This window comes from Lycium ferocissimum, unplaced genomic scaffold (assembly GCF_029784015.1).
Source record: "Lycium ferocissimum isolate CSIRO_LF1 unplaced genomic scaffold, AGI_CSIRO_Lferr_CH_V1 ctg298, whole genome shotgun sequence".
Taxonomy (NCBI): Eukaryota; Viridiplantae; Streptophyta; class Magnoliopsida; order Solanales; family Solanaceae; genus Lycium; species Lycium ferocissimum.
In genome coordinates this window covers 335,324-354,394 of record NW_026725197.1, presented here as the reverse complement: position 1 = coordinate 354,394, position 19,071 = coordinate 335,324, and the positions used below count along the sequence as shown (strand labels likewise).

The 19,071-nt window shown below is 35.7% G+C and overlaps 2 protein-coding genes across 3 annotated transcripts; one reads left to right on the top strand and one right to left on the bottom strand.

The window, feature by feature from the left end:
* Positions 1–2,295: 2,295 nt before the first annotated feature.
* LOC132043888 (uncharacterized) lies at positions 2,296–13,928 on the top strand. 2 transcript variants are annotated; one of them, XM_059434343.1, is made up of 5 exons: positions 2,296–2,968; positions 5,213–5,316; positions 5,592–5,768; positions 6,067–7,940; positions 13,606–13,928. In XM_059434343.1, the coding sequence occupies exons 1-5, from the start codon at positions 2,817–2,819 to the stop codon at positions 13,753–13,755; spliced, it is 2,457 nt and encodes an 818-aa protein (XP_059290326.1). In that variant the 5' UTR covers positions 2,296–2,816; the 3' UTR covers positions 13,756–13,928. The 2 variants fall into 2 exon arrangements, with proteins under 2 accessions (XP_059290326.1, XP_059290325.1); XM_059434342.1 differs by lacking the exon at positions 13,606–13,928 and adding an exon at positions 8,093–8,415 and having other exon boundaries at positions 2,299–2,968.
* Positions 13,929–14,580: 652 nt separating this feature from the next.
* LOC132043885 (probable serine/threonine-protein kinase At1g54610) lies at positions 14,581–16,409 on the bottom strand. Its single transcript, XM_059434338.1, has one exon. It carries the CDS (start codon positions 16,336–16,338, stop codon positions 14,704–14,706), a length of 1,635 nt encoding a protein of 544 aa, XP_059290321.1. The 5' UTR covers positions 16,339–16,409; the 3' UTR covers positions 14,581–14,703.
* Between the last annotated feature and the right edge of the window lie 2,662 nt (positions 16,410–19,071).

The window sequence follows — 19,071 nt, the reverse complement described above, 5'->3', positions numbered from 1 at the left end:
AAACGTCATGATTCGAATCAAACTTTATATAACGTAATTTGACGAATAGTTGTTACCAACCACACAACATTTCACACAAAATTGAGTTATTATGTCATTTTTTGATCAATTTAGAGATATTAACCGTGTTATATCATTCACTCCAGGCAAACATATTTGAAGCAATGGGTAGGACACAGGGAACTAGATGATGATGATTTTCATTACTCAAATAACCCTAACGATAGATTCAATCGAGAATACAATAATAAAATGACGAGAGGAGTGGGATTGGCGTGTTAGGGAGGCTGCACCTTTGGAGCACAAGTTAGCGTCGTAGGGCTTAAACGCCCAAAAACGTGCTATGTCAATGTCTCGCGGAACTCCACAAGAGTTTAATTTGGCTCTAAATCGTTTTCGCGAAGAGAACAATCGGATGCAAATACGTTACCATAGGGTAGAATATGGTATATATGGTAGCACAAGATTTAGATCCAGTGGGATTCGAGACGTGAAATGTCCGATGAAGACTAACATTTTCTTACAATAAGGTAAGTAGGTAGGGTCATAAAGACCCTTCCCTCTCCCCCCTCCCCCGGGTACTTGGGGGTTTGCAACTATATAAGTAGCCTTTCTTTGTTATTAGACTACACCATATTCAATGTCGAGTAGTAGAAACTCGGCTTGGTCTTTACTCCTTCCAAAAGAACCAAATAGCGATGACGATGAGAGTTCAAATCATGACAGTTTTCGAGCGATACTAGTGATTTCAAACTAGATGAGCTAAATCCCCCACCTTCTTATAGAACGTAATGATGATTTCTGCAAGTGTGAAATATTCGGATCCGCGGGAATATTATTGCGGTTTACGCCGAGAATGGTCACATCGGCTTCCGAATCGAACGTCTTGTTCGTGACTTGGAAAATCTCAACGCTCCAATACCAACGGGTACTCCTAACCATGCCTCAAGTAGGTGCGAAACTTGCGAGCTCGTCGTGCAAAGGATTAGAAAAGAAAACAACGAGAATCTTTGACAAGACGATGTAGATTTTACATGCTAAAGTTGGCGAAGAACAAGCATCATCAGCCAGTAGAGAACTAGCTGCTACCGAAAAAGATGTGTCTTAAGAAACACGCAATATTTTTCTGAGGACGATATTGAGGACTTGTACTCTGATGATGATTAAGAATGTTGGGATTTTAGTTTTAAGTTTAATATATCGTTATGCTCTTAGGTATTAAATTAAGTATTAAGTTTTTTTCAAGAATGTTGTGGTTGTATTTTTAACATATCATGGGTTTCTTATTAATGAATGAATTAGTGTGTTACGTATTTTCATCTACTCAAGGTTATGAATGATGCAATTTAATTAAGTTTTTTTTTTTTTTTTTTTTGCATGAACGCTGCCATTTTGACTAACTTTTTATTAATTATTAATGAACAAATTTAAGTATTCGTAAAGAACTTCAAGCTAATGTCACCGATCCTTGAACGAAAATGGCGTTCGAGCACTTTTCAACCTCTAAAACGGCCATCCGAACTTTTGCGTATCCTTGATGTGTTGATCCTACCTAATTAAACGCACAAAAATAAGTAGGGTTCTATATAAAATATTGAAATTTCGGGGTCCCTAAGCATGATTAATCTATGGTCAAAGTACGTTAAAAAGTGTAACGAAAGAAGGGTTAACCAAAAGAGCGAGGGAAATTAAAAAAGAAAAAACACTATAGCGCGAAGAAATTACTTGCGCTATAGGAGTTAACGGAGACGTCTCGTTAACACTTTAAATAAGCAATAATTCTTTACGCTAAAAGCGCATTTTCGTAATATTTTTTTTTTTGTTGGGGTATTTTGGTCGAAATTGTTTTTTTTTTGAGGGCATTTTGGTTCAGTACCCTCCCCCCTCTTCCCCCGCCCAAAGCCCCCAAGCCTCACCTATTGCCACTAACACACAAAAGCACAAGTCAAGCACTTGCACTCCACAATTTAGCTTTTGTGTTTTTACTTCAATTCTATTCCCTTTTTGTATTTACCAAACAAAAACAAATTTCTTATTTTCCTCCCTTTATTCTCTCCCATCCTTCCTTTTCTCTAGCTACTAGATTTTCTCTTTCCACCCCCCTTCCCCCCCCCCCGCCTGCCCCCAACAAAAAAAGAAGAAAATAATAAAGGCAAAAGTAAATCAGAACAAAGAAATTCATAAGAAAATTCTTCAACATTAGAGCACTTACCACCCAATACCCCCCTCTCTCACTGTATATACACATTTTTTTTTTTGTCTATAAAGCATTTTTTTGCCCCTTTTTTTCCTCCCCTAAATTTAGGTCAATTCTCTCTCTCTCTCTCGTTTCATTAATTCTCTGTTAATTTCTTTGTTCTTCCCTTTACATTTCCCAGAAAAATCTTCACCCTTTAATTCTGCTTCTTTTTAATATCCTTTTCCTTGAATTCTCCTAAACTTTCTTGAATTCTGGCTCTAAGTTCTCAATTCTATTTAAAAAATAGCCTTTTTGAAGAGACTTAGCTCATAGGGTCTTCATAAATCTCAACTTTCTTGAATTTTGCCTCTAATTTCTCAATTTCTATTGAAAAAAGAGCCTATATGAGGAGATTTAGCACATGGGGTCTTTAAAAATCTCAACTCTCTTGATTTTTGGCTCTAATTCCTCAATTTTTGTTGAAAAAATAGCCTATATGAGTAGATTTAGCACACGGGGTCTTCAAAAATTTCAACTTTCTTAGCTCAGATTATTGGTTTGATTGATTATTCTTGGTGGGTTTGAGAATTTTCAATTTTTTTTTTCTTAGCTGAGAATTTTGTAGGCAAAAAATAAAATGGCAAGTGGTTTAATTGAGTCAAGTGTTGAAAATCGTCGTTTTGGTGATCTAAGAGGTGTACAGTGGCGTATTGATTTGGGGATTTTGCCTAATTCATTATCTTCAACTATTGATGATCTTAGACGTGTCACAGCTAACACACGTAGAAGGTATAAAAATCTATTTATTTTTTAATTTTTTTTAATCCTTTTGGTTGTTATTTTTGTTTATGTTGATGTTCTTGTAATAAAAAGTTTGTAACTTTACATTTTTCTGTTGATTTTTAGTGATAATTGGGTTTTATATCCCCAAACTATTTGCACCAAAAAAAAAAAAAAAAAAAAAAAATAGAAGACCCAACTTGTGATATGATGAAAATAGAGGCTATAACTAAAAAATCAACATCTCAATACATTTGTGTTAATGATGTGTTGAGGTGTTCTCTTTACTTGCTTGTTTGATGGTAGAAGGCATAAAAATCTGATTTTTTTTTCTTATACCCTTTTGGCTGTTATGTTTGTTTCTTGTTATCTTGGGTTTTATATATTCTTGTTAAATCTGAGAACAAACCCAAAAAAAAAAAAAAAAAAAAAACCAACTTGAGATATGATGGAAACTTTACATTTTTCTGTTGATTTTTAGTTATAGTTGGGTTTTGTGTTTTTTTCAAAATCTGAGAACATCCCAAAATCATTTGCAAAAACAACTAAAAAGCCTAACTTGAGATATGATGTAAATAGAACCTTTTGGTTGTTAAGTTTGTTTCTTGTTGATTAACTTGTTTCTTCTAATAAAAAGGTGGAAACTTTACATTTTCTTGGGTTTTATATTTTTAAAAAAATCTGAGAACATCCCAAAAGCATTTGGAAAGAAACTAAAAAACCCAACTTGAGATATGATGTAAAATAGAGGGTATAACTAAAAATCTGTTTTTTCTTTGACCCTTTTGGCTGTTATGTTGATTTCTGTTGATTTTTTTGTTTCTTGTAATAAAAAGGTGGAAACTTTACATATTTTGTTTTGTTAGGTTTTATATCTTTTAAAATCTGAGGACATCCCAAAATCATTTGCAAAAAAACTAAAAAACCCAACTTGAGATATGATGTAATATAGAGGCTATAACTATAAATTAACATCTCAATACAGTTGTGCTAATGATGTGTTGAGATGTTCTCTCGACTTGCTTGTTTGACCCTTTTGGCTGTTGTGTTTGTTTCTGTTAGTTCTCATGTTCTTGTAACAGAAAGGTGGAAACTTTACATTTTCTGTTGATTTCTAGTTATAATTGGGTTTTTTTTTTTTTTTTTTTAACATCTGAGAACATCCCAAAAGAATTTGCAAAAAGCTAGAAAACCAAACTTGAAATATGATGTAAAATAGAGGCTAATAACTAAAAATTCAACATCCGAATACAATTGTGTTAATGATGTTTTGAGATGTTCTCTCTACTAGAAAGCCCAGACTTGAGATATGATGTAAAATAGTGGCTATAACTAATATTCAACATCTAAATACATTTGTGTTAATGATGTGTTGAGGTGTTCTCTGTACTTGCTTGTTTGATGGAAAAGACTGTTGCTAGAAACCCCAACTTGAGACAATAACAACAACAACAACAACATACCCAGTGAAATCCCACAAAGTGGGTCTGGGGAGGGTAGAAACTAGAATGTACGCAGACCTTACCCCACCTTGGAAGGTAGGGAGGCAAACCCTGACTTGAGATATGATGTAAATAGAGGCTATGACTATAAATCAACATCTCAATATAATTGTGTTAATGATGTGTTGAGATGTTCTTTGTACTTGGTTGTTTGATGGTAAAGAATAGTATGATGCTAGTAGTTGACTAATTTGATTATCTATTTATATTAAGAGAGTTGTATTTTTCTTTTTGCAAATGCTTTTGGGATGTTCTCTGAGATGATCCCTGTACTTGCTTGTTTGATGGTGAAGAATAGTAGTATGTTCCTAGCAGTTGACTAATTTGATTATCTTTTTTTCATTATTTCCTTCAGTTCGTGCTGAGTTATTGTTCTGAATTTTATTTACATGTTATGGTTTTGTCTAATGGTGTATTGGGAGGTTACTGAATAGCAAACAGTAACAATTTAGTGCTTATTCTTGATTGTTTGAACGCTCGGCAGCTTTCCATAGCTCTATTTTCCAGCTTTTCAGATAAATGAGGCACACATTCGCTCATTTTTATATCGTAAGCTCATTTGCAAACAACAAAAGAGCTCTATGTCGTTAACAATGTTATCAGTGCTTTGCTCAATTTGACCATACTGTTTGTTTTCAATTTTTTGTGATGATCTAAATTCCAATTTGTTAGTTTCTTTTTATTTCTATGTTATACTGATAATGAGGTTCATAATGCATAATGTTTATGTAAAATGTTTTTGGCTGTGTAGGTATGCTTCTTTGAGAAGACAGCTTCTTATTGATCCGCATGTTCCTAAAGATGGAAGTAATTCTCCTGATCCTGTTATAGACAATCCACTGTCACAAAACCCTGGTAGGATATCTGCATCATTTGTTCAAGTCATTTTCTCGTCTTTTAGCAATTGCAATGCTGAAAATTGTTCAAACTTGAACACCTTCAAACATTTGAAACTTTTTTCTAGAATCTGTTTTAATTAAGACCAGCCTGAGGAAACGATTATTTGGGTCCTGCAACGAGAAATGTATATTTCCATTTTACTCGATCTTAATTAATTATTTTACGAGTTCTTTTATTTCCACTTTGCATTAAAATTTTGGGTACATGCTGATGGTGGTGTTGCAATGCAGATAGCATGTGGGGTCGCTTCTTCAGGAATGCTGAACTGGAGAAGATGGTTGACCAGGATCTTTCGCGTTTATATCCTGAGCACGGTAGCTACTTCCAGACGCCTGGATGCCAAGCCATGTTGAGGAGAATTCTGCTACTTTGGTGCCTTAGACATCCAGAGTATGGTTACAGACAAGGTAAAATCATAATATTGCCAAACTTATTAAGTGCTACTGCTTCCTGTTGAATTGGATTAGCCTTTTCTAGTCTGTGGCGTCTCGTATAAGATACATTTTCAGTTCTTAACTAGTGAATCAAGATGTAAGACCTTCAAGCTAGGGGTGGGCATAATAACTGAAAAATCGATAAACCGGACAGAATTAATTCGGTTCTTTGGTTTGGCTTTCAGTTTTGATTTTTAAAGAGTTCCATTTTCGTTTTTACAGAATCTATATTTCGGTTTCTAATGAAACTTTTCTGCTTTTGTGTTTGCAGGGATGCATGAACTGTTGGCCCCATTTCTTTATGTTCTTCAAGCTGATATGGAGCATCTTTCTGAAGTGAGGAATCTTTATGAGGATCATTTTGCTGACAAATTTGATGGGTTCTCATTTCATGAAAATGACTTGACATATAAATTTGATTTTAAAAAGTTTTCGGAATCCGCGGAAGATGACATTGGATCTGAGAAGAGTCCAGGGAGAACTACTAGTTTAAGTGAACTTGATCCAAAGGTTCAACAAGTTATTTTATTAAGTGATGCATATGGCGCCGAAGGTGAGCTTGGTATTCTTCTATCTGAGAAGTTCATGGAGCACGACGCGTATTGTATGTTTGACGCTCTGATGAGTGGAGCTGGTGGTGCCGTTTCTATGGCACAATTTTTCTCTCCTTCACCATATGGTAGTTCGCATACTGGATATCCCCCAGTTATTGAAGCCTCATCAGCGTTATACCATTTGCTTTCACTAGTTGATTCCTCCCTCCACAGTCATCTTGTCGAGCTAGGAGTTGAACCGCAATATTTTGCACTTCGTTGGTTACGAGTATTATTCGGACGTGAATTTGCACTTGAGGACCTATTGATAATCTGGGATGAAATATTTGCGTGTGACAACAAGAAGTTGGAAAAACCTTGTGAAAATGATACTGACTCCGGCTCTGGAGTCTTAAATTCACACAGAGGAGCATTTATATCAGCTTTTGCAGTTACTATGATACTTCATTTGAGGTCTTCATTGCTTGCGACCGAGAATGCTACAACCTGCCTCCAGAGGTTGCTAAATTTTCCAGAAGATATAAATCTAGGAAAACTGTTAGCTAAGGCAAAATCATTGCAGGCTCTGGCAGTGGATGCGAACAATTCAGCCCCATTAATTGATTATAATACTGGAGTCTATGGTAGAAGTCAGTCAACGGTTGTAAGAGGTCACAGCCATTCCGTTGATTTAAGCTCCCCAAAAACTCCACTTGGTTCTGTAGTACCTGAAAGTTATTGGGAAGAAAAGTGGAGAGTTTTACACAAGGAAGAAGAGAGCAAGCAAAATAGTGCAGAGAAACAAGTTCCCACTCGAAGAAAAGGCTGGTCCGAGAAGGTGAGGATGCGTCTTACTAGAACCGAGTCTGATCCGACCCCATCTAAAGTTGATAGTGGAAGAAAAATTCCCAAGTCATCAGTGAGGAGAAGTTTGTTGAAAGACCTTGCGCAGCAGCTTGGCGCTGATGAAGATGCAGAAAAGCTTATTGATGATGAGACTATAGAGGAGCAGGAAGATCCAGTTGATATTGTCGGGCAAGATGATAATGATGGAAATTATACCTGCACATCTGAACAGTCGGGCTCCACTGGAAGTGCTGCTAGTGAACAGAATTCTTCTATCTTCTCAGATCCACCAAGCCCTATTAGTGGTGCAAATGATCATGGAAATAGATCTGAAAGAAGTAGCGTTGCGTCAAATTTCTCAGCCGATGAAAATGATGTTGATGGCAATAGTGCTGAGGCATCTTGTACTAATCTGGAAGTCCCACCTCTCCCCAGTTCCGTTCCCCCTCAGGAGACCTCGGTAAAATCTGAACAAAGTGTTGACTCTGGGGGGAAAGGTCCAGCAGGCTTGAAGGACCGGAAACTTCTATCTGGTAAATTTCAGTGGTTATGGAAATTTGGACGAAATGGCGGTGAGGGGACATCCGAAAAAGGTGTCTGTGATTCCACAGAAGCCGACAATTGTGGGAATACTCCACGCGATCCTGCTGTATCTTCCACTGCTGATACATCTAATAACAGTGGAATTAGCAAAGGAGAATCTGTAGACCAGAATTTAATGGTTAGTTTGAGAAATCTCGGACAGTCAATGCTTGAGAATATCCAGGTAAGACTAACGTGTCTATATTGTTTGAGTTTTATCATTTCAAAAGTAGTATCCATTGTTGGCATTACTTTGTCATCCTACTTTATCGCATATATTATGAGTCACTCTTTCATATGGTCTATTCATTCATTAATCACTTATCATTTGTGCAGGTGATTGAATCAGTCTTTCAGCAAGATCGCGGTCAAGTTGGGACCTTAGAAAACGTTTCGAAAAACGTTCTAGCTGGTAAAGGACAAGTAACAGCCATGGCAGCTCTCAAAGAGCTTCGGAAAATCAGCAACCTCCTCTCGGAGATGTAAAGGAGACAACATAGAGTACGTTAAGTATGTACATAGGTTTAGTAATTTTAAAACGTATCGATTGCAGAATAATCAAGTCCTATTCGGCTTCTCATATCTCTTGACTGTGAGTGATTCAAAATTTTTGTATGTATCCCGGATCTTATATGTAAATACAAAATCCCCTTCAAGTATCATTGTTCATTTATGAAATGTAGCAGCAGATGATTTTTCTGGCCACACAAGTCAATAGTCTTGCTTTTCAATTACGAGCGACGAGGAAACTGTGTCTACTAAGTTGATGGTTCGCGTAGAAATAGTCAAATTATAATGAATTCCTTAAACTGGGACTAAGGAGTTATACAGTAGGTCTCGAATAGTTTGAGATTGATGCGTATTTGATTAAAATTACCAGAGATGTGTGTCCAGAAAGCAAGAGAGGGAAGGGAAAGTGGAACCAGATCCTTGACTAATATTGTATAAATGTAGGCAAATTTTTGTTTTCAGCATTTTTCGCGTAAATTTTCTCAGTTGTGGTTAATTAAACATGTATTCTTGCCTCAATTTATTCTTTAACTAAGATAACTCAATGTAGCTAATGTAAATGCCAAGTATGAAGGTATTTTTCGAATTACATTGAACGGGAAAAGATGTTTTTGCAACTGCTTGATGAAACTATATGAACAACTGGAAGCCATTTTGGTGAAACAACTGATGCATTTTCTCAAAAGAATGGCCAATATCCAAGAATGCTTTTTCATTTATTCAAGCATCCATTCTTTACCCAAAGTATAATGTAATTCAGAGTTGATCAATCTGAGCAGCGAACAGCTAGAATTAATTTTCTAAAAGAAACTGGAAATTTGAAATTACAAACTTTCTGCCTTAACCCTCTTCACTTTCTGCCTTACCATTTACCAAAAATGCTCTCTTTTTGTTTTTCCTTTGCTTTTTCTAGGATGTTGTTTGCTGTCTGCTGATCACAATCATATGGACAATAGGAAATGTTCAGAAGTTAAAATGGTGTTTTCAACTTTCCTCAGGTTATATTTGGTTTATTAATGGTAAAGGTTCTCTACCCCTAACCAGATATCTCAAGTTTGAGTCTAAAAAACCTTCCTTGAAACGAGTCAGACCAGTAAAGTTATAGACAGTAGGGATGGGTATATACTGATTGAGCTTTTTTATACCGTGATTTTGGTTTTATGATATTTGATGCGGTATTTGATATGCATTTTTAAAAAGTTTAGTATTTGGTACGGTATTTATAAAAAATATACCAAAATACCGAATACCTTACCGAAGTATATATTACATTATTCATATATGTTAGTATTATAATACTAACAAATATATAAACTAGTATTAGTACAAAATTAATTGTTTAGATGTTGGAATATTGATTGATCTATCATGATTGAATTTCCTTTTTTGTTTGTGCTTTTTTTTTTTTTTTTTTTTTTTTTTTTTTTGAATATTTTTACATGTGTAAGATATTAGTACCATATAATTGAAACGTTTCTTGAATAATCAAAGTCATAATTCTCTATTATATGAGTATATGTAAGTCGAAGTTAAATAAACTATGCTTACCGATTATTGTACCGTAAAATACTGAAATCGAACTTAAAAATACAAAATCATACCAAATTAATTTGATATGATAATGGTATAATATTTTTAAAAATTTAAAATTAAAATTAGCATATCGAAGTTTTCAATACCGTACCATGCCCATCCCAAAACGGACAGTGGGTGGTTAAACAAAAAATAGGGTAAAAGCACTTATGGTCAAAGTTATCACATCAAAAGTTGGATTATTTACCCTCTTCGTGGTTCTTTTTATCCTTTTCGGTGGACAACACTAATAAATATCTGTCATTTCAACAGATTTTGTTCCCTCGTTGGATCGTCCACCATCTCAACCAGAACTAGAAAGAGGGGTAAATATAACTTTAAGAAATTATGTGGTAAAGTCATTAAATTTTATTATATATCAATAAAATCATTTAATTTTAATCTTTTTTTTCTTCATAAAATCACTCAACTAGATGTGTCATAAAAAAATATGACATGATAATATTAATTAATTTTTTATGCCATATAGACATGGGTCGCACAAATAAAATAAAATAGATTTAAAATTATAAATATACTGAAATTGTAAACACTATTTTATCTCCTTAATTAATTTTTTAAGAATTCAAAAACTAATTCTAAATAATTTAATAATTAATATATCAATTTTTTTTTGTTTTGTAAAAAGATACTATTTTACTCATATAAAGAAAATAGGAAACGGTTTTATCCTACTTCAAGAAATTTAAGGCTTGATTTAAGGGATGTATCCCTTATTTTCTGTTAAAACATAACATAATAATTATGACAAAAAAATAATAACTGTTATTATAAATTTTGAAAAATTTACATGAAAGTTTTAAACTTGAAAAAAAAGATTTCGATAATCTAATGTGCAATTTGATTTGAAAAATTCAATACTTTCTTTATATGAGTACAATTTTAGTATCTTTTTTTAAAAAAAAAATGAAGTATTAATTATTCAAATATTTAGAATTAGTTTTGAATTCTCAAAACATTAATTATGGAGATAAAATAGTGTTTAATATTTCAGTATATTTTTAAAAACTTACCCCTATTTTATTTTATTTTATTTGTGGGGCCCATATCTACATGGCATAATAATATTGCCATGTCATATATTTTTTATAACACATCTAATTGAGTGATTTTATAAGAGAAAAAGATAAAGTTGAGTGATTTTATTGATATGTAGCAAAGTTTAATGACTTTGCTACATATGACTTTGCTTCATATATTCTCGGCCAAACCCATCGACAAACACCTGTGCTCGTCCCTTCACCGTGCGGAGTGCCCTTCGTTTGGGAGTGGTCTTTAAATTTTGCTTTTCAATGTTCCTTTTTTGCCCGGCCCCCAAACTTGAGTTCCGTTGAACCAGGCTATTCAAAATTTTAAAAAAAATTCCATTTAAATTTATTTATCGACATTTTTGCCGGAATTATTATCGGAGCAAAACCAACACCGATCGTCTCCTACGTGGATTAAGTGGCCAATTGAAATTATGCGGACAGAGTCTTATGCCTTATGCCACTCATTTAAATTGTGTCAACTCAATTAAATTGTGTCAACTCATTTTAATTGTAAATTCACTAATTTGTAAATGAGTTCGTGTAGTTTTGACCATTAAAAATTGGGGCTTTTTGGGTGATTTAAACATTTGTATGAAGAGCAAATTTAAAGACCACCCCAAAAGCGCCCCTTTGAGATGTTGGTTTTGCTCACCTTTATCGATAACGGTGCAAAAAGTGGCCAATTAAGTGGAATAAAGTGACTCAATTAAGAATGACCATTTTTAATTGTAAATTGAATTTCTAAATTCGGGAGTTTTGACCGTTAAAAATTGGGGCTTTTGGCACTGTTGGTTTTGCTCCTGTGAAAGAAGTGGACGATCATAAATGGAACAAGTCTTTTCCCGTCGATAGGTTTGTCCTATATTCTCAAAGTTGAGTGATCTTTTGATATATCTACCCCTAGAATGAGTTAACATCAATAGTCAAATAATCCAATGAGGAAACATGATTGTCCAAGTGAGGGACAACACTAGCAATAAAACAAGGTTGCTTTAGCTCAATATGTTAGTATTTCTTCTACGGAAAAGGGCCGAAAATACCCTCGAACTATGAGATCTGGTACAAAAATGCCATCCGTTTATCTTTGCGTTCCAAAATGCCCCTGCTGTCAACCTATTGGGCCTAAATTGCCCTTATTTTTAACGGCAGGGGCATTGTTGGCCCAATAGATGGACGGAGGACAATATTGTACCAAATCCCATAGTTCAGGGGCATTTTAAGTTCTTTTCCGAAAAAATAATTAAACTTTTTATTTATTACGTGGCACTTTTTAATTGGTTAGTTTTAAAATTAACCTAAAATAATTATATCCCAACACAAAATCCGGATTCACCTAACCCGCCCCAACTTGAAATGGTGATTGTAGCAACATCCGTCCTCGCCGGTGAGCCACCATTAATCTTCACCGTCGTTTTCTCTATTGAAACAGCCCAAACCTCCATTAAAACCACCACTGAAACAACGCTCATCCAAATGGCCCATCGAGCCACCATTAACTAGCCAATATTCTTGGCTGGTGGTTCTATGTAAACAAATAATCTAATAAGTTAAAAGAACGAATTATTAATTGAACTCATGGTTATCTCATGCAGTTATGAAGTGTAATATTTTTTTAAATGAATATTTTCGGATAATCATTTCTACGACATGTAATATTTTGGGCTGTTTCAATAGAGGAAAGAACAGTGGAGATTAATGGTGACCTACCGCCGGGACGGATGTTGCTACAGTCACCATTTTAAGTCGGGGCGGGTTAGGTGGATCCGAATTTTGTGTTGGGATATAATTAGTTTAGGTTAATTTTAAAACTAACCAATTAAAATGTGCCACGTAATAAATAAAAAATCTAATTATTTTTTCGGAAAAGGGCCTAAAATGCCCTGAACTATGAGATTTGGGACAATATTGCCTTCTGTCCTATTGGGCCAAAAATGCCTTTTGCCGTTAAAAATAAGGGCAATTTAGGCCCAATAGGTTGACGACAGGGGCATTTTAGAGCGCAAAGGTAAACGGAGGCCATTTTTATACCAAATCCCATAGTTCGAGGGCATTTTAAGCCATTTTCCGTTTCTTCTAATACATCTACTTCAAAGTAAAAACCAAAAAACAATCTTCACACTGAGATAAATATATTATTATTCCTCTACCAGTAAAAGTACACTTATACATTTGCTTCACTCTTCCTGTATTATTGTATCTAGATACAAACTGAGGCACAGAAGGTCACATGTCACTCCTTGGAAACATTTATAAAGTCTTGAGTACTTGTTGCAGTATGGTAAGCGGGATAACTAGTTTCACCTTCCCATTCTGGAAATAGACTATGTACTGATCCAGGTTGTAATAGACTTTGTCTCTGTACACACAGTAAATATCCAAAAGGTGTCTGTGATTCCACAAAAGCTGAAAATTGTGGGAATAATCCAGACGATCCTGCTGTAACTTCCACTGCTGATACATCTAATAACAGTGAAATTAGCAAAGGAGAATTTGTAGACCAAAATGAAATGGTTAATTTGAGAAATCTCGGACAGTCTATGCTAGAGAATATCCAGGTAAGACTAATATCTTGGTAACTTGTTTATATTGTTTGATTTTTATCATTTCAAAAGTATCCATTGTGGACATTACTTTGTCATCCTACTTTATCGCGTATAATATGACTCACTCTTTATAATAGTCTATTCATTCATTAATCACTTATCATTTGTGCAGGTGATTGAATCAGTCTTTCAGCAAGATCGCGGTCAAGTTGGGACCTTAGAAAACCTTTCAAAAAACGTTCTAGCTGGTAAAGGACAAGTAACGGCCATGGAAGCTCTCAAGGAGCTTCGGAAAATCAGCAACCTCCTATTGGAGATGTAAAGGAGATGACATAGAGTACGTTAAGTATGTACATAGGTTTAGTAATTTAAAAACGTATCGATTGCAGAATAATCAAGTCCTATTCGGCTTCTCATATCTCTTGACTGTGAGTGATTCAAAATTTTTGTATGTATCCCGGAACTTATATGTAAATACAAAATCCCCTTCAAGTATCATCCTTCATTTATGAAATGTAGCACTGTAGCAGTAGATGATGTTTCCAGCGCACAAGGCAATGGTCTTGCTTTTCAATAATTTAAGCCACGAGGAAAGGAAACTGTGTCTAATAAGTTGATGGTTAGGGTAAAAATAGTCAAATTATAATGAATTCTCCAATCTGAATTCTTGGCTAATTTTTTATAAATGATTTAGGCAAAATAATTTTAAAAAGAAAACAGCATGTACGCAATCACTGAAGTCCAAATTATTTCATAAGATGTGTTTTTCATGTAAAATTTTCCACTTTTTTCGTCAAATTTAACAGACAAAAGGTTGGTAAAAATTTGACGGAGACTAAATATGTCAACTTTTGGCAGACTAAATTGTTAAGTGCATACTTAAGGCACTATTTTGAACCTACCCTCATACATAAGACCATTTTTGTCATTTTCTCTATTTCTCGGCTCAATTTATTGCTCAAGATCACTCAACGTAGATTGATGTAAACACCAAGTGTGAGTAAGTGTATACTCGAATAACATTGAACGGGAAAAACTGTTTTGCAGCTGGTTGATAGAACTGTTTCAACAACTGGAAGTCATTTTGATGAAAAGGTGATGCATTTCTTAAAATACTGTAATCTCCAAAATTTAAGAGTCATTTCTCCATTTATCATTCGAAAATGCTAGCATCCATTCCTTTGCCTAAAGTATAACATTATTCAGAGATGATCAATCTGGACAGTGACCAACGAGAGTTAGTTTCCTAAAAGAAACTGGAAATTTAAAATTACATACTACTTTCTGCCTTATTACACTCTCCACTTTCTGGCGACAATTGTTCAATAAGTTGGTTCTTCTCTACGTTGGAGTTATAATAGCCTTCCCCTTCCGCCATTTTTTCCTTGTCAGACATCACCGGTTGAGCATCTTTTCGGATTTGTGCCTTGTGCTCTCTTGGTAAGCCCTGCATATTGGTTGATTTGGCAGGTAAAGGAGTAGACATTTGGTCATTTCCAGTAGTCTCATGGTTAGTTGATGTTGATGGACCTAAAGAATGATTATTCTTTCCCTTGGAGTCATGGTCGTTCCCTTTAGCTGTTGATCCCTTCTCAAGCCTCGCACGTGTAATAGCTTTGAGGATCGTGGAATCATGCTCTTTGAGTAAATCCTGCATTTTGTCTGATGCAGTAGGTAATGGCATTTTTGCATTGATCTCTTTGCTGGGGGAGCACTGTGGCAAACTTGAGGCATTACAGGCAAATAGTTCTGTTGTGAAAAACTCACCATGAAGAGCAAGAGCTGCAGTTCCTCGATATTCAGGTTCTATGAAAAGTAAAGTGTCCATTAGTACTACAGCAGCAGCAGGAAGATCATGAAAGGTTTCCTGAATTTGTCGTTTATAAGGCTTTTGTGGCTTAAATATCGATGCGTTAGGCACTTTGGAATTTTGCCAGAAATCATCAGTTGGAGAACCACAGAGCTTGAAGATTTTATACAATTGCTGAAATTCAGTTTTACCGGGCATAATAGGCTTGCCAGTAAATAGTTCACCAAGTACACAACCAGCGCTCCATAAATCAACTGCAACTCCATAAGAATTTAATCCTAGCAAAAGTTCTGGTGGCCTATACCAGGGAGTTACCATCTGGCTAGTTAAGGGCATGCTTTGTTCTGGGTCAAAAAATGTTGACAGCCCAAAATCTGCAATCGTCAGGATACCTTCTTTGTTAACTAACAGGTTAGAAGTAGTTACATCTCGATGCAAGATACCATGGCTATGGCAGTGATCAAGCCCTTTAAGCAGCTGGTTGATGTTACGTTTGATCTCAGGTACAGAAAACTTGACACCTTTTTGTTCTTGAATTCCCTTGAGATCATATTCCATGCAATCAAAAACAAGGTACAAACTGCAGGACATTTTCAACGTGACTAAACCTTCCAGCTTGATAACATTCGGATGATCACCAAGTCTTCGCAATATGACGATCTCTCTTGCCATAAACTTGACACTCTCCAGATCATGATTGTCAAAACGAACCTTCTTCATGGCAACAATCTTATTAAACAAACAATCGCGAGCCTTATAGACATTACTGTAAGTTCCCTCGCCAATCTTATCTATTCTCTCATAAGTATCAAGTCTTCTTGGAAGCCATCCATTTATCGCCTCACCAGCTACTGCAACAAGCCAATTAGGCCATCCAGCAGCAACTAGTTCACCTTCAATGCCTTTTGGCACTCCTCTGCTAATGTTTTCTTCCTCCTCTTCTGCCATACATGTATCAACTCCATCTGAAGCCACTGTGCCTTCGACTGATTCGTCTCTACAACAAAAACAGCATACCCAGTATATTCCCACAAGTGGGGTCTGGTCAACTGATTCGTTTATGATAGTTGAAAATTTTCCTAGACTGGAACCCATAAGTTTCCAATGAAAGCCAATGTATGTCTTCTTTTACAGTTAGATAACAACACAAACTAATTCTTTTTTCCCTAAAGCTTTGGTTACATACCAAGAAAACAAATATTCATAGAAAGAAGTATGAGAACTCAAATCACAAATCCAGGGAGTTGACTTCATAAAAACAATAATAGTAGGCTGAGTTGTAAACAAAGACTTGGTCCTTTACATGGTATAGTCAACAAACCCCTTGCCAAAGACTGATGAGAATTGTCCTAGCAGTTTCCTAGAAATCATCAACTTACAAATTAAAACTTGGTACATATGGAGTAAGAAGAAGAAGAATTTATATTCATCTAATAAGAGAGGCAGCAGGTTTTATATTATAGCTCATCAGCTAGAGTAAGAGATGCTGAGTTTTGTAGGAACTTCTTGATGTGTGAAATTAAGATTGACTATATTTGGTACGACGGAAAATATCTTTTGAAAATTATATGTATAGAAAAAATAAATTATTTTCTGAAAAATAGTTTCTTAAAAAATGATTTCCATATTAAGTTGGTTAGTAGATTATTTTTTGAAAGATACTTATTAAAGATTTATAATATGATATCAGATAGTGTTTTAAAATTTTTGAGTTTAATAAATTGATACTATTGTCCAGTATTTTGGAATATTGGTTCTGGGCCAACAATTTCCATGTAGGATGCACATTTTTTGTTCAAGTAACTAATTCCGCGAGTTTTTGTTCTTTTCATCCATGTAGTTCTGCGTCAAACGGGCTCCTAAGTTTCTTCTTTTTCATTTAGTAGCCGGGATACTAAAAAAGAGAAGTCCCATTCATATTGTTGTCAAAAGAATATTAGTTCTTTCCTTGTTAAAAAAAACAAGAGAAGCATTAAATATTACATGACAGACATTTCTTGCAATGAATGAGGTAGACGTGGTGTCAGTGGCCGCGCTGAGGAACTCCCTGCAGAGGCTAATGATCTGTCCAAGATTCTTTTCCTCTGGCAATTCCAAATTCAACAATGTATCCACATAATAAGCCACGGGGCCACTTTTGCCTCATCTTTTGTTTCTTGATTCGGACCATCAGTAGTCGCTTCCGTCACTTTAGCATTCATTCAGCCTGGATCAGAGGATGAGGATGCTCTCTTGGTCTTGTTGCAGTTGGATCAGCTCTTTCCGACGATTCCTGAAAATGATCTTCCCCTAGTCGTCTTGGGAAAAAAATTGATCAGTTTTTATCGAATTGGAAGTTACTAAGCCACCTTCATTGTATATCTTCAATCTGTTTAGCTCGAGCCTGGTCGAGCTTTTCCCAAAAGCACGTTAGGAGAAGAAGACAGAACATGGCATGCTGAAAATGATCAATTAACCTGACTACTTCCGACGTGGCTGCAGAATCTGAATGAGCATGAAGGAGCTGTTGAATAAGGACACTGAGTGTCACAACCCAAGCCCATGGTATGTATCGTTCACTTTGGGTCGAGGCACGCACAATTTGTCTTTCAGGCTTGGCCACGTCGAGCCCCAAAAGCTCGTGTACCATATGAACTTGAGCTTTCCTCTCCCATTTCGATTTGGGATTCGCCTAATAAAGGTTTCATGTGCACCTCATCTTCAGAAGCTTGTCAGCCTAGAAGTCTGTCAGTCCTTCTTGACCCGCTCTCCATCAGGGGCGTCACACTAAATGCCCAAGAATGGGCTTTGAGTAGGATTTGAGGCGGCATGTTGGAGGATTTCAGAGGTAAGGTTTCAATGAAGGAGACACCATAACGGAAAAAGCTGATGTTGATCTGATGAGTATTGTTGATGGTGTGCACATCCTTGGCCGGTCAGAGAAAACAACACCTTGCTGGACTAATGCTTGGTAGGCTAATGAGTGGCTAGCAACAAATATGGAAGGACGATGAGATCCGATTCTTAGGTTGATGAGAGGAGCATACTTATTCTTGAGCTCCCTGAGGATGAGTTCTATATTAGCATTAAACCATAGTAAAGCTCCCAATCAGATGCGGAACTAGGATTTGAAGTTTATAGTTTTGCATTGCCACTCAATCGATAGCTCATCTCAGCTACAAGGTTCCCAACTGAATACCTATACATGTTTAATAAATTTTCTAGTACAAATACAAGGTCTAAGCAAAAACTATTGGGTTTGTCTGAACCCATTAGTAATACACTACCTCCAACCCTGCTCCCAATCAGCCTACTAAAAGGAAAGGGTCCTGGTGGAAGTTTCTTGTTCTGATCATGATTCCATTATTTTACATTTGTTAAATGCTTACTGCATCTACAAGTTGACAACTTTTCTTTAGTGTTGTTTTCAAATGTTTGACTCGGGAGGGGAGATGCAGAAAACGCCATGACTTAAAAGGTGCAGACAGATACAAGTATAAAACAACTCACTGTTTCCATAAGTTTGCTTCATTCTTTCTGCATCAATTGCATCAAGTTAAAGATCCAATCTGAGGCACAGAAGGTCAGATTTACAGATATCTGAGTCCTGTAGCAGCATGGTAATGCAGGATGCTGCTTTCAGCTTTCTATTCTGGTAATAGAGTTAGTTGTAGTGTTTTTATGATGACAACACTGCTTAAACTATAAAAAGCACTCGCTGATGAATTTGTAATATTGATCACAGGTATACACTATGGAAGCAACCGAAGGAGTTGGGCATCAAGTAACTGGGATGCATCAATAAATCTATCAAGACAAGCCATTGCATGAGAATTTCAGGGAATGGGT

Bases quoted from the DNA above. Each gene is read 5' to 3' on its own strand.
- LOC132043888 (XM_059434343.1), top strand. From the start codon at position 2,817: ATGGCAAGTGGTTTAATTGAGTCAAGTGTTGAAAATCGTCGTTTTGGT. The intron at 5,317-5,591 runs GTAGGATATCTG...GTTGCAATGCAG, and splicing joins TCCACTGTCACAAAACCCTG to ATAGCATGTGGGGTCGCTTC. The intron at 5,769-6,066 runs GTAAAATCATAA...TTGTGTTTGCAG, and splicing joins AGAGTATGGTTACAGACAAG to GGATGCATGAACTGTTGGCC.
- LOC132043885 (XM_059434338.1), bottom strand. From the start codon at position 16,338: ATGGGTTCCAGTCTAGGAAAATTTTCAACTATCATAAACGAATCAGTT.